Raw genomic sequence first — 15,959 nt, 5'->3', positions numbered from 1 at the left:
TCTGCATTCAGAGAGTTTTCATCTTTTTTTGTCACATAAAGACTAATTAGTATGAGTAAATCTAAAGCCAGCAGAAGAAAATATTTTCTTTATAAACAAAAACAAACAAAGCAACCTCTCAAAACAATCAAAATCCCAAGACCACCCCACTCTGTTTTTGGTTGAACTAAATGTAAAGAGGATGTCTTCCTGGAAGAGAAAATGTTGAAATGACTGAATGTGTTAGGAAAGGTTTGTGCTTATAAAAATCTCTGGTGCGACATTGTGGTTGTCATGGCATCAGCCCACTCCTGGTGAAGGCACAGAAGAATGTGTGGTGAACTTGTTGGTGCTACTATCCCTTCGCTGTTTTGGAGTAAGTGTTGCAGAAGTGAGAAAAATTCACAAATCATAGTTTGGTCTCCCTGTGTTTCTGATTCTGGGTGTTAGAGGGAAGTTGCTGCTTTACACTGGCTTCCAGAAAAGGTCTGTACCTCCACAAAGTCTAGGACACATTCTTCAAAGTTATGGAGTGTGCATGCAAACTCTCAAAATTTAGATTTTCTACTAAGTATTTATGTATTTCATAAGAAAAAAATTTTTTTTGGTTCAGATAGTCCAAAAGTTTCTGAATTCCAAATTTTAGCAAATCTGAAATTTTATAGAGTTTGATGTTTCTTTTCTGCTGGGTGAATATTTCTTAAGAAATGAGAATTTATACTGCCTGGCAAAAAGCTTTTGTGTGGGTCTACACTCTTCTTAGATTATTTTTTTCCTCTTAAGTTGAAGATCATAATGGTGCTTGTTAAAGTGCAACTTTTCACGACTTTCTAAGCAGCAGGTATCTGAAATCTCTGAGCTGGAAAAAGTAGTTAGCACAATCTAGAGCTCTCTATATGTCATGTCACTAGTATTGAGGCCATGTTACTGAGAACGCAACTGCGATGGGCAGGGCACGTCTCAAGAATGAAGGACCACTGCCTCCCTAAGATCCTGCTCTATGGTGAACTTGCCACTGGCTGCCACATGAGAGGAACCCTGAAGAGAAGATACAAGGACTCCCTGAAACAACATCTCAGCCTTGGTCATATTGATCACCATAACTGGTCTACTCTGGCCTCCAGTTGGGAGGTCTGGAGACACACCATCTATAACGCTGCTGATGCCTTTGAGAACGCACACAGGATCACTCTTGAGGAGAAAAGACAACGCAGAAAGAATCGTGCCTTGCAGAATATACCACCTAAGGAGTCTTTCTGCTGTGCCTTTTGCAATCAGACCTACCTGTCTCGTATTGGCCTCATTAGCCACCAGCGCCCTTGTAACAAACGTGGGTAGAGCCCTCCCCAAATCTTCGTTCGCAAAGCCCAGCCATCATGATGATGGCGGGATGTGTGTGTTTGTGTGTTTTGTTGCAATATGCATCATTTAAGGAGGGCAATTAAGTTTGATAGCATCAGAGATCTGAACTGTTCAGTTTATCAACACCAGCAGGGAAATCCCATAGGGACCCGGTTATGATAAAATGGGGTATGTTTGGAATATATTGGGAATACCATAGCTATATTTTTTCAATTTATTAAAGTAGGAGATTGTAAATTAAATAAGAAGTCCTTATATGTACTGCGAGGACTTGTTTTAGCACCTTACAGTTTGTAGTCAGTAAGTAAAAGCACAGTGCTTGGTCAATGATACTTTTTACTGTCAATATTATATTTGTTTATCTCCATGGGCAAATTTTGGAGGAAAGCAGAAACTCCTCTTTTTGGAGGTTTTCTTGGTTCATTAGGGGAATTTTGCCAATGGAGATATCATATCAGTTTTATCTATTGTCGAGTGACAGCTGTATTAAAAGGTCTGTGAAAAGGTTTGTCAATTTTGCATGTCTGCTCTTGTAGATTTTAAGGTGTCACAGAAATGTTCACAACCTGTCTATCCTGTAGGAGTTTGGACACTTTTTTAGCAGTTTGTCTGGACTATGAATACATAACAAGATCTTTGGTGTGTATGTAAAGCTTCAGCAAGAAGATTATAAAGATATGAATTCAGAAAACCATAGCTATACATGGTACTTTTAAAAGTCACTGATCCTTCTGGTCTCCAGAGAACAGTCTTGGTAAATCTTCTAAGATTTCCATTTGTGAAGCACTACCAAAGAAGAGTCCAGATGGCTACATAAAATTGTAATAGTAATAGCTATGTTTCAAAATGTCCTTGTATGAACAAGAGTTGCTCTGAGTGCTAATTTGAGGGTATTTATTTACTAACTACTTGGTAATTTTAATTTTTTTCATGAACTAACCCATACCTTTTTTATTGAACACTGTTGAAAAGTACCCTACATTTGAAAGAATCCTTCACCAGTAAAGGAATGTTCTTTGAGGAAATAATCAGTAATTGCTGTGTGTGGCAATTTGAGAAACAGTGATTAACTTAGTTTTCATCAGTTCCTGTTAGGTAAAGGAACATGATTGTCTCCTCCATATGACCACACAGTTTTGAGAAACAGAATGAAGGATTCAAATATCCGTAGATTTTACATTCTCTGTTTTCTCAGTTTTTTATGGGCAGTTGGGAGAGAATAGTTTTCTGTCAAACTATACCTGCTCAAAATACTGCTTTCATAGGTCTCGGCTGAATTTCCAGTTACTCAGCAGTTCTGCAAATCAAACCCTAGAGCATAAAGTCAGGTACTAGGAAATGAAAAACGTATAGTGAAATGACTGTGTGCTAAGGCTTTTGATTTACACTGAGTAGAAACTGAAAAAGGCAAAGATAAGACCTAATTCTCCAGGATAGTGTCCAGTCACTTTAATTCTGTGATCCTCCTCTTTTTTTTCTTTTTTTTTTTTTTTTGTATTTTGCAGCTTTCATCTTCACATGTCCTAGTTTCAATCCCATAAAACAAGCAAGGCATGAGCCTGATGGTGCATAATCAAGTAATGTAAAACTGTATTGATGCTGCAAAATACACACACATAGCTGCTAAAGTGAGGATTCTGCATTACTTCTGTAATAAGTGAATAGAGAGATCTGTAACTTACATGAGAAGTAACATCTAAGGTTGTAACTACCTTAGAGTGTTGATCAGAAATGCATTTTTGAAACTAATCTCTTAGTTATTCCTACCTCTTATGTGTTGGCTTTCTCACATAGCAGAAGAAGAGTTTTTGTAGAAGAGCATTTTTGCAGAGAAAGTCTGTTCACTAACTGAGTGTCACAAGATTCAGCCTCTGATTTAAAAATTTGTTTACAAATTACATAGAGAAAGATACCCAATTCTGTCTTTTTAAGACAACATGCTGAAAATTAGGTGTCCAGCAACTCTGAAAATTAGCCTTGTTTAGATATAGGCTGCATGATTTCATTCATAATAAGTGTTCTTATGGTGTTCATTTCTGTGTCTGTAAAACAGTACTGGTATGTTAGAAAAGGTGTGAGACTAATTTTGAAGCTCCTTGAATTTCATCCAAAATAGAATTGAAGAAAGATTAGTAAAGCCTGTCACAGGGAAGGCAGTTTTGTACACTGAGAGACACTGTAGATACACATTAAAGGTATGTCTTAAAAAAACAGTTAAATAACTTCATGGTTTATGTACAGATGGCAGGTTTTCATAGGTTATGTCTTTTTCAGGCGGGGTAGTGACAGCAACACTCGCACATTATAATCTTTCCTCCTTTAGGAAGGAACAGCAGCTAATCAGAAAGCCAGTACTCATCTTGCATTGGTATTTTTAGCCTTCAATCAACTGTGCTATTTAGTGAATACTTTTGATCTATTATTATATCTATAAGGAATTTGTTTGGGGTTTTTTAAAGCTCTTATTGTCAACCCATTTTTCAACCTTTCTTCAAACTTATGAAGATAGTATAAATACAGACATTTAAGTCATATCTATAATTAAATAAATTAAAAAAAAAAATCCAACGCAATTCTTGGCTTTCTCTGTGCATTTTTTAATCAAACTTTTCTTCACTTGTCAGAAAGTCTTATGGAGTTCAATGTATCTGAAACTATGAGCTTTCAGTCTGTAGAAGCAAGACAACTCTTATTCTGAAAAGATACTGCTTGGTCTTGCTGTCAGTATGTTTTGTATAGTGCTTGAATGGCCCTATTGTCCTTTTGTGCACTCGAAGTGAATGGATTTATATTTCAAAGTGGAGCACTTCTTTCTTCCCTGTACCAATTCCCACTTCTGTTTCTGAAGGAGAGAAGAAGACTACACTCCTGAAAACATATAAGTTCTGAGCACTGAAAATTAGATTCCTGTGTACCTGTCACTCACAAAGCCTGGTTTATGCCAAGTGTTGTGCACTTACCATAAAGAGCTTGTCTGGACCATTATGAAAATCACTCTAATGTATCTATGAATTCATTTGCCACCATCTTCTGTTCCAAAAAGTAGATTCTAATATCTAAACATTTCTGACATTCTTCACACTGAAATTCAGTACACTAAGTTCTTATGCCCTTGCTGAATGTAAAACATATAATGTGTTATTCTCTTTTTAGTGGGATTGTTCATACACTGGGCACGTGTGCAGATTTTGGAGGGTTAGTGCTGCAGCTATGCACTTGTTTCTAGAGTGCTTTCTCAGTTCTGCTTTGTTAAGTTTGGTACAACAAAGTTTGTTGTGTTTGTGCTATCTTCATGCGGTAGGTTGCTTCCATACAGCCTGCTCCCTTTTTGCTCCAAGGAAGCAGGTGTGACTAGTTGTTTGAAGGCATGAAAAAGAGACTGAAATGAATATATGATAGAAATTTTCAAGAAGGAACAGTATGGAGTAGGTAGGTGAATGAAATTTAGTTAATGTTTCTTTCCTCTTATGTAGTGAAATTCTCAGTTGTCAGGCAAAAAAGCCCCCACATACAGGCACAAAAGGAACTCCTTTTTTTTTTTCACAATTAGTATCTGGGAAATCTATAAAGTAGGATGCTGCAGAGACCTCAAAGTATGTTTTGGGTTTTTTTTAATTCCTTGAGGATGTGTCTGTCAGTGGCTAGTAAGTATGTCTGGCTTTACTGCAACTGTTTATTCAGGGACTTTCCAAGCTGAACGTCCTTAGATTGCTGGAAACTTATTTGAGAAGATGAGAATGTACCTTTTCTTATTTACGTTGTTTTTATGACAGTTGCCAGTAGCAAGTTCCCAAAGCTACTGTACTAGGGAAACTTTTGATCTGGCTCCATATGATAGCTATTAATTTTGGTCATCTCTGTTAATCATTTACCCTCAGTGAACTGTAATCTGGACCTAAAAGTATATTAAACTGACTTCTGGCAGACATTCAGCTGTTATTTAATAAACAAAGAATGCATTGCACTGTTCAGGTACAAGTATAATCTTGTTGCCCATCCTTTAAAAGCCAAGATTTCTTAAGGCCAATTATTTAAAATAATTGAAACCAGTGAATGAAACATGCATCCAATTTACATCTCAGAAGCATAAACCATTTAATCTTAGAAAGTTAAAGGTTTTGGATTGTTTTGGCTTGGTTTCTTTTTTTAATTTTGCTGAAAGAAATTAAAAAAAATTGTATTTTTCTATCCTCAGTCTTTTTTTTTTTTTTATTTTTTCATGCTTCTGTTTTTCTCACTGGTGATATCTGCCTCTAAGAATGCTTCACTGCTATGGAGGATGCTGTCAAGTTCATACTCAAAAGGAGATTATTCTGCCCACTCCTTTCCCATAGAACTGATCTTTGAGGATGAATTAGGGACTGTGTAGGCTTCACAGAACTCTGCTTTCTTCTGAGGCAGGTGTGTCAGTATGAAAACCTGTGATTTATAGGGAAATAGAGAGAGGGCTGAAGATGAAGAGGGAGAATAAAAATGTCTGTTACAGGATATGGATATAGAAGAAAATTAGAAATGTTTAAAAAATACATTATGTGAGTAGTGGCTAAGCCAGGTTACTTATTTAAAAGTTATTACTTTTTATAAAGGATTGTGCTGAAATCCGCATCTGGGTTCCCCACTGTTACTATCAAAGGTAATAGAATGTAAAAAAATCCAAAAATTGTTAATAAGGAGTCTGTCATGGAAACATTAGCTGATTTATCCCACAATATGTTTAATTAGTTTACACGTTTAATTTTAAAAATCTCATCCTCGAATGGGCACTACTGTGCTTTTTTGAGTATTATTCTCTTCAATGCCTCATGTGATATAATTGATACTTCCGTCTTGTCAGATTTAGCCTTAACAATCATGGATAAAATGATAATTTTATTTGCTCATATCTGAAATAGGGGAATAAAATTAAAAGAGTTTTGTGAAGTATTTTCTCCATGTGAGCTTTAATGCTCAAAAATTTGAAAATCTTACAAAGAGAAGCTTGTCAGTGATGCAGGTTTAAATATGTATTAACTAGAAAAACAATCCCCTCTGTACAGGCAGACAACTCAAGCTTTTACCGTTCAGTGTTTTAATTTTTAACAGTTCGTACCCAGCTACTTGTTATGTGAGAGGTAACTTAGTCAGCAATTTGCAGGTGGTAAGATATGTGAATTTGGCTTTTTGCTTGGTTGATGAAGTTTGATTTTTTTTCTGTTGCAGTTGCTGTTTCCAAGAAGTATGTTAATATTTCCAGAAATTAACCTTGTGGAAGTGACTACCTTTAGATGAACATCTAAATCAGTTTAAGAAGGAAATACTGATGGTGTTCCAAATAGATCAGAAATAACATATGTAGCACGTTTTCCAAAATGCATACGTTTGAGAGGCCTTCACAAGAGCTCACTGAACATTTTATTTCCCAACTGTGTTAATGCAAAAGCTATTTTTATTTTAAGTACGTTGTTTCGTGCAGAAGAAAAAAACCCAACAATTTCTCTTGGTTTGAGGCAAAAATACTTTTTAATAATTGAGTCACAGCTAACCCTTTGTCTATTTTAGCTGCAGCATAGGACTTCTTTTCAAAGACGTATTTAGTTCAGTTAATAGATCAGAAGCATGAGCAACCAAAGGTTTAAGAAAGAATTTTATATATAATATGTTTCATTTTGTTAAAACTGCTGTCAATGAGAAGGATTTAGATGTATAAACATTATTTAGACACTGAAGCATGATTTAAGCTAGTTACTTCTGTAATTTTACATCCACTTTTTAATGCAATCTGTTGTTTAACCTTTTTATATTTTTTCTCTTATTAATAGTTAGAGTGTGCATTTTATCTCCTACCAGCAATCAAGTAAGGTCAATCTAGCACTTAGAAATGTAGTGTTTGGACAAAATTTAGTGTAGGTTTATTTATGCATTAATGATTTAGAAGTAGCTTGTATGTTGTGGTGAAAATGTCTGTTACTGACTTAGATTTTTAGACCATGCCAAAATAACTGTTCTATACATATTTGATTCTTGAATGATAAACCCCTGAATTTTATTATCTTTTCCCTAGGATTTTAAGACTGGATTTGGTATCACTTTGATCCCTATGAACGTGGCAAATGTAAAACAAGTGGATCGGACTGCAAAGCAATCTTTTGAAATAATTACTCCTTATAAAAGCTTTAGGTGAGAAGTTTAATATTTACATTACAAAATATGCAATTAACTAATGCACTAAAGAAATACTTGCTTCATAGTGCGGTGCCTTAGCTAGTTTGGATGAAGAGGTAATGTTTTTATTAAGAATGCTCAGCAATCTTTTAAAAAAGGGAAGGATTTTCTGTCTTTTGTTTACCTGTGTGCTTTAACTGTTAGCTCCCTGACTAGGCATATTATGCTCACGGATTCATATTTTTATGTAGCCTTCCTTGTTCATTCTGTGCAAGGTCAAAAGAAAAAGAGAAATTCCTCTATTTTAACAACTTGAATCCATCCTAAAGAATAATAAACTACAATAGTGAAATAATGCAGCATACATTTAGTATTAAGCATTTTATTTGAAAAGAATCTTTCATGTGCCTTGTAGAAATTCTGGTTGAAAGCATTTGAAAGTTTTACTTAAGCTGATGCTGTGACTTGTAATGATTTTTAAGAAAATGGAAGTATATGCTAATAAAAGCCTTTTGTTTAGTGTTGTAGTGTTTCTAAATGAAATCTCAGTAATGAAGGAGAAAAAGAAATCACTTTGTTCTCCTGGGCTTTTTAAATGTTAGCAAATACTTTCATTCTCAGTCAACTAGCACTTAAATTAAGTCTTGATCTGCATTTTGAGTCTGTGACTAGTTGGCAGATAGCTGGTTCTGTGACTTTTCCTTAGACATCACCATGTTGATATTTATTATTTAATTTTTAAAAAGGATAAATTTAAATGAAAAACAAGTCTATTCTTACTTCTCAGTAAGTCTCCATGGTTTCTTAGGTCATTTTATGCATTTGCTAAAGTTCAGTTATTAAATTGGTAATGGTAACATAAAAAGATTGAAATAACTCAGGAATGTTATGAGAGTGTTACAAAAGCTATGTAGCTTTTACTGCTAGTGGTTTTGTTGAAAACTGCATATGAAAACAGGGAGTTTCACTGACTAAAATACAAAATAATACATTCCATCTTAATTTTTATATCTGTGTAGATAAAGATTTTTTGACTGTGATTTTGGGTGTAAATGTAATAAATGAGAGACTACAGTCTATATTTAATTTGGCTTTAAAATAAAGATCAATAACACAGGAAAGTCAATTGTTTCAGCTTTACAGCAGAGTCGGAAAGAGAGAAACAAGACTGGATTGAAGCACTCCAGCAATCGATAGCAGAAACTCTATCTGATTATGAAGTAGCTGAGAAGATTTGGTTCAATGAGTCCAACAGGAGCTGTGCTGACTGTAAAGCTCCCAGTCCTGACTGGGCATCCATCAATCTCTGTGTTGTCATATGTAAGAAGTGTGCAGGTAGAGTAATAAATGCCATATTTGCATATCTGTGTATGTCCTTGAATTGACTTTTTTCATTTTTGAAGGGTTATCCTTGTGGAAGTTTTGAGAAACAAAAACTGAACATAACCTTTTTTTTTTTAATACCAGGGTCATTCTTATGCTAAAGCACTTCCATGCATAAATGACAGGTCTGTGGTGATTGAGTTCTCTCAGATGAATAACCCTTCACAATTAGATGGAATTAAGACACACTAGCACTTCATGGAAAATGTCTGGTTTTTGCAAGGCTAGATGCCAAAGAATAACAATTTTCAGTGTTTAAGTTTTGCGTATTAATTTTGTTACATCTGGGCATATTTTACTGTCAACTGGAATAGCTTTTTCAGAGTCTACTAAAAGTCTAGTTCTATCATGTTATATTTAAATATGTGTTTAAGCAGTAGATTCAAGGGAATAGTTTATAACTCTATGTTTTCTTTCAAAACAAACCCTCCCAGAAGTATTCTACATAAGCCGGCCTTCTTTGTTTATACATTACTATCAAATGAAATTCAATTTTTCCTTTTCTTTTTTTTTTTTGAAAAAAGGATGTATTTTTGGTGCTTTTATTTTATATTCAAATGGCAAGCCCAACCTTTTTTTAAAAATAACAATTAGAATAAATCTATCTTCGATTTTTTTTTTGTTATCTCAGCAGAAGAGAAACCCAATTTTAGTGCCTTAGTTAAGTAAAACTACTCTTGGATTTTCAGGACAACACAGATCTTTAGGACCAAGAGATTCAAAGGTCCGGAGTCTGAAAATGGATGCCAGTATTTGGAGCAATGAACTTATTGAGGTATGTTGTAATATTCTGACTCTTTGTTAGAATTCTAACATTTTGAAACCTACTGTATGTAAAGGAGTAATTTACTGCTTTACTCAGAAGAAAATCGAATGTATAACTGCTAAATAACATAGTGCTGTTATAGTGAAGTCTGTGTTTCTGAGCATAATGTACCTTTATGTATATAACAAATATTCATTTGTTTTGATAACAATTTCTCTTAGTATTTCTCCAAATATCTATCTTTCTTTGGGAAAAAAAAAAGAAATAAAATGCTTTTGGACAGCAGTCATGGTGGGGAGTATTGGAAAGGGGAAAAGAAAGGAAACTTCTCACTACCAATTTAGCTGCTTGGAGTATTAAAAAGTGGTGATGATAAGAAGTGGTGCTGATTAAGAGGGTTGAGCCATCAGTGCTTTTTAAAAAACACATGATACTCTTCTGTGAACTTTAGCTGGTGTTTTCTAATATGTACTGAAGTGTTATAATTGATTAGCCTTGTAAATCTTAGCTGATATTAATGATAAGTTATGACTGCAGACTTTATTTGTAGATGACTGCAGGCAGTGACTGAGGCTTCTGTCTCCTGCAGGGAATTTTCTTTTCTTTAATGACTTTCTTTTTCAACTTTTAGTAGCTGGAAATTATTTGGAGGCCAACTTCATATCCTTCATACTATTTTGCTCTTTTTTTTTTTGTTGTTGCATCTCATCCAGCTCTTTATTGTCATTGGAAATAAGAGGGCAAACAGTTTTTGGGCAGGAAATCTTCCTCCTGATGAAGAGCTGCATATGGATGCCCCTGCAGAAAAAAGGATAGCATTCATTACACAAAAATACAAAGAGGGAAAATTCAGGAAAGCACCTTTTCTCTACAAAACCAAGGAACAGTTGAATAAGGTAATATGAACCATGGTTAAGCCCATAGTGCACTTTTTTTATTGTATTATATCTGTGTGCAGTTTGGTCATCTTGTTAAACTGATGAGAAATAAATTCAGATTCCTGAGTGACATTCTGACACAGTTGAATAAGAGTTGTTTTAGATCCTTTACAGGCATAATTTCATGACTACTTAGTTTCTTGTTTTTTCTGTTAGTTTGTTTACAGAATGTTATGGTACTTATATAGTGTCTCTAATATGTCTTCCTGAGCCATTGATGAATATGGATCTTTATATTTCTTCAAGTACACAGTCTAGGGATGCAATTTAACACTTTGTTTCTTTAGATTCCTTATTAAGTCTTTTTAATGTTTTGTATATCTGACATCTAAAATTCAGATACATTAGATGATTTGTTGTTATCAGTGGTGAAAGTAGCTCATGCACTCTTACTTATTAGCTTGTAGCTTGTTGGAAATGAAAAAAGCTAAAATTAATTATTAAAAATGTGTGTTCTCAGTTTTTCCTTTTACACAAATAAAAAAAGTTCCTTACAGTTATAAAATGGAAAATTATGTCTATGTAAATTTGAATGTACATTCGAGTGAATTCTAATAATGGTTAGTTTGAGTCATGAATGCATTAATTACGATGTTAATGCATTCAATTACATGAGTCAAATTGTCTCAAAGATTATCCAGACATTGTCAGGAGGCAATAACATTCCAAAGTTGTGGTTTGAACCACAGAGGTCTCATTTGTTTCAGTGTTGAAAAAGTAGGTGTTAGTTTTTGTACATTTTACAAGTTGTATGTTAGTTATTCACAGAAGTAGTTAAAATGAGGGCATATAAGAGTAGTTATCAATGAAACATGTTTAGCCAAAGCGTAGAACTACCTCACTGTATAGCTTGAATTTATGTTTTCTGCACAAAATAATTTAAATAAATATTAAATCATAGAAATTGTAATGGAATAAGTTGCTGTAATTGTGTAGCTATTTCTGGTTTTGAGGTTTTGGACCAACCTTCTGGAAAAATAAAAAAAAGTTGGTCATGTTTTTCTGTGGTTTTGTATACAAAACTAAAAGGACGTGAGGAGATCTTTAAATTTCAAGGAAGGTGAACAAGTATTAAGATACTAAGGAATAGTTGCCTTATTGACTGTGACCATGGTTTTTAAAAACTACCTAGGAATTTTAATCTAATTCTTAGTAATAGAGTTTAAGGATCTAATCTTGTCCCTTTGGATTAAGCTTTGAGGTCTGAAATAGTAAGATTTTTTCTTTAGTAGTTTGGTGTAAATAAACAGCAAGCTTCCCCTCCAGTTGTATTAATTCATGTTATCCTTCCCAAGTGAAATTTGTGACAACAAAGTCTTTCAGGGTTTGGGTTGATGATGTTTTTGTATTTTCTTGTTATTGCTGCTTTTTTCTGGATTCAGACCATACTTCATGATTTCTCATACATTTCAATGTTTACAGTCTTTGAAAATTCAGGGGAACCATATTGGAGGTGAAAGGATTTGTATCTGACATGTACTTGTTGCCAGTAACTTTCTAATTTAAACAGACTTCTTGTTTTCCTTCTCCATGAGGCCCTGTGTGCTGCTGTAGTCAAGCAAGACGTGCTAGAAACTCTGATGTTACTCTTTAGTGGGGCTGATGCTATGTGTGCCACTGGAGACCCTGTTTACAGTACTCCATATTTATTAGCCAAGAAAGCTGGACAAAGACTGCAGATGGAATTCCTGTACCATAATAAGTTTTCAGGTAGGATGCGTTTCTTTCTTTTGATCTTCTCATTTTATATTGAGCAAAAGGGAAGGAAATATTTTAGTAGAAAAATTGACATTGCTTTAAACAATAGTGTTGTGCCAGAGGGGCAGTTGTAATGGTATTAACTGGATTTCAGTAGTGCAATTTCAATTGTGTACAAATTTGCTGTTTTGCTCAGATGTCTTGTTTAGGATTCAAAAAAACCCCAAAATGATAGCTCATAGGTCTCAAACCCTTATTTATAGCCAGAAGAAAAACATTATCTTCTCTGCTAATATTATCTCTCTTTTACCAGAAAAAATGGATTTACAGAGTTAACAAATATCTAAAGTGTTCATCTGGAACCTTTTTTTTCTTAAAAATTATTTAAATTGATATTTACCCCTACTTTTTACAGGCCTACCTGTTTTTTAACAAACTTTCCTCCCAAAATAAAACTCTCCTCTTGAGCCTGAAATATGATCTATCCCAGAAAACTTTTTTTTCCCACATCACAGCTTCTGTTGCAGCTTGGAGCACATGATAAACTTTGGCCATGAAAATCAACAGTTCTGGTTGTGTGACTGTTATGAGGCTCTTGAAAACAGAAAGCTGTTCTTAACAATAAATAAATAAATAAATAAATAAATAAATAAATAAATAAACTGTAGAGTGTAGATGTGACTGAACTTACCTGTTAAAAGGGCTGGACAGTATATGAAACAGTTGGGGGCTGAAAGTTCACATGCAGATTTACACTGGAAAAAAAATAACTGTGTGGACGTAGGCCTGGACCACTTTCCGTTGTCTAGTGTCACTCTGCAAAGTAACACTTTATAGGCTAAACAGTAGAAGTTTTAGTGGGAAACACAGGAATGAATGAAGTCTTTCTAGAGCAAACACAGTGTGTTAAATTCTGCCTGAGCACTTCTCAGGCCAGTGCCATGCATGGGGTCATAGGATGTTGAGCTCCGTCAAAGTGCAATCATGTAACTATGGTTTTGGGTTTTTTTTGCTAACTATGATCTCAAGCAGTCCTAAGGCTGTAGGGAAAGAAGTTTGCTTGTCTTGGCTCTGTCTTTTCTACTTTTGACCTTCCAGCCAAAGCAGCACCACCACGTACTGATTTTTGTTCTTATTTTCAGAGAAAGGGAGGTCAATGCAGGTTGATGATGATTCTCAGAATCTTTATCTGTCTGCTGCCAGACTTGCTGGTAAACTCTATATAAGCTCTCAAGAGAAGCAATTCCCTTCTATTGAAACGTGTTATGTCAGGGATGAAAATGAAAGATCACTACATCAGAAAGCCCTATTTTATATTACCATGGCAAGCAGTGGTAGACAATGGCAACGTTGTAACAGATGTGGTCCAAAGTTAGTTTATGAATATGTAAGAATCTTTTTCTAATTATAAAAATAAATCCAGTAGGTTTTATCAGTGCTGTAGGAAAGATACTGCAGAGCAATTATGTATTTATGGATACAGTTAGACAGACCTGTGTAGAAATGGTTATAACTGACATAACTGAAGATGTATGTTATTTACTCCTTTGTCTTTTAATAGATTTCCCAAACTATGATACTTGTTTTGAAAGTGGCTTCTCTGAAGATTCTTCACATTCTACCTTTCTTTGTGAATTCTTATACAAAGTTTCCTCTAATGCTGCTAAGCTTCTTACAGAGAAAAAATTAACAGAAGGTATTTCACTTTTAATTTATGTTTTTGAATAACACATGAATATGTATGATTTGGGTGAATTTTATTCTTTTTAACTTCTTGCATTACTCTTTGAAAGATATGTCTTTGATATGACATACTGTCTTTTGATTTAGTAGACCTCTTTCAGATAAAATACTGATTGTCTTGATGTCTTTATTCAGTAGTTTACAGAGCAGGAAGACTGAACTTCTGAAAAATTGTTCAGTCAACACAGTAACTGATAAATAAAAAGCAACTAGAAACACTTCTCACTTTAATTATATTTAGATAACTACCAAAAATTACTTTTCATCTAAAATGATTCTATTACAGAAATCATTTGGAAGTATCACTGACTTTTTAGTAAGAATTTGAATGGGTAACACTTAGGATATTTCTCAAGTTCACAGATTTACAAAGTATTCCAAGTGGAAAGGAACATGTCCATCAACTCTATGACAAATTGAGCTTTGTGGGGTGAAAACATGTGTATATCACATGTAGTTATTTTCTTTTCTGAGAGAGAGGTGTTATCAAATAATTTCTTTACCTTTTTCTCCTCATTTGTGTTCCTATATTTTTCTTCCATCTAAACAAATGAGTTATGTGGATTTTAAAATCTGTGCTGATTTGTCATTGAATTTATTGCTCCTAAAATCCTTACATCCTAAAATCCTGCACTGGTATAGACTTTTCTTTGTATGATTATGTCCTTATTCTCATGGTGTATGCCTTTAGGATCCTTAGTGGAGATTAAAACATCTAAAAACATAGAACCTCTGTTTAAATATGCATTTGAAGGATCTGTATGTTAATGTGGCTCCAAATTCTTGAAAGCACTGGATAATCAACAGAGCTTATGCCTGATCACTTATGCCTGATATTTTCCCAGCAACTTTGCAGTTTTAACAAAGATGCCTGTTGTGTCAGAGGACTGCTGCTGGACAGGACTCTGTTAAGGATTGCTCTGAAACTGCACTGAGCTTATTTGGGAACTAATTGAATCCTCACCAGGCCAGAGGGAGCACCATTCTCTCACTGGGGATTACAGTACTTGTCTAAATTTGGGCCTTTTGATTTTTTTGATTTTTTTTGTTTTTTAATGCTCTTGATGGATAGGACTCCAAGCCAGAATCCTGTGAAGCTGTCTAACCATTAGAGTTAAGTTCTTCTTCAGTTTTAGGAGTCTCTGAGGCACTTGTCAGCCTTGCCTTAAGCACCAAGGGCTGAAAATTTAAGTGCTGTGTTTGTTGTTGCAAAGAACTGTTATCCCTTTGTGGGCCCTAATGGTAAAAGGACACTCAAGAAATCATTCAGTGCTGTGAATTGAACCTAGGTGTTATACCAACCAGGTGTAACACCTGGAAATACACTGTAGTTTTTCATTATGTGTGTCTCAGTGCAGGAGAGAGTAAACCAACGCAGTGTATACTTCTCATTATAGCAGCATCAGTTGTTTCAGTAGGGGTACATAACTTTTGAATAAAGTTGTTAATTAACAACTGTTGATTTCAGGAGGAAGTGAGCTCAAATGTTGGTGCTCTTCTGATGTAGTGGATCAAAAAGTAAAGGTTAATGGTTTAATGGCTTGGGTTTGATTTGTGCTTCTTCTGTTTCTAGTGTAAAAGATTTTATGGAGCCCTTTTAAAATCTTGATATTCCAACTCATCCTTGAGAGTTGTAACAGTTTAATGAATATTGAAGCAATGAGCTATTTTATAAAACAGGTGTTGGAGGGTGGAAGAAGGAAAGTTGGGGGACAAAAAAACCTGAACAATCAAAACCTTAAAGTTTGGTGCTCAACTCCTCTAAACGTATACATATTCAAACTATTTCTCTTATGTTTATTTTAGTACTTAAAATGTGTATTTAGACAGAATCTAGATAGTACTAGATAGCAAATAATAGGATGCAAATAAATACTAATAAAAGTATTTTTATTAGTATTAAAATACTAATAAAAAACTAACAAGTTATTAGTATTAAAATACTAATA

At 34.4% G+C, this 15,959-nt stretch overlaps 1 protein-coding gene across 1 annotated transcript in view; it reads left to right on the top strand.

Annotated features, from left to right (window-relative positions):
• The window catches only part of ARAP2 (ArfGAP with RhoGAP domain, ankyrin repeat and PH domain 2), a 120,862-nt gene that overhangs the window by 46,937 nt on the left and 57,966 nt on the right, over window positions 1-15,959 (top strand). The window contains exons 11-16 of the mRNA XM_032686720.1: window positions 7,382-7,497; window positions 8,618-8,817; window positions 9,555-9,640; window positions 10,345-10,527; window positions 12,105-12,279; window positions 13,829-13,963. Of these exons, the coding sequence (XP_032542611.1) occupies window positions 7,382-7,497; window positions 8,618-8,817; window positions 9,555-9,640; window positions 10,345-10,527; window positions 12,105-12,279; window positions 13,829-13,963 (895 nt within the window). The remainder of the gene's footprint in view (window positions 1-7,381; window positions 7,498-8,617; window positions 8,818-9,554; window positions 9,641-10,344; window positions 10,528-12,104; window positions 12,280-13,828; window positions 13,964-15,959) is intronic.

Source organism: Chiroxiphia lanceolata, chromosome 4 (assembly GCF_009829145.1).
Source record: "Chiroxiphia lanceolata isolate bChiLan1 chromosome 4, bChiLan1.pri, whole genome shotgun sequence".
In the NCBI taxonomy this organism is placed as follows: domain Eukaryota; kingdom Metazoa; phylum Chordata; class Aves; order Passeriformes; family Pipridae; genus Chiroxiphia; species Chiroxiphia lanceolata.
Note: the sequence above shows the minus strand (reverse complement) of the source record. Positions and strands in the feature narration are given on the sequence as shown.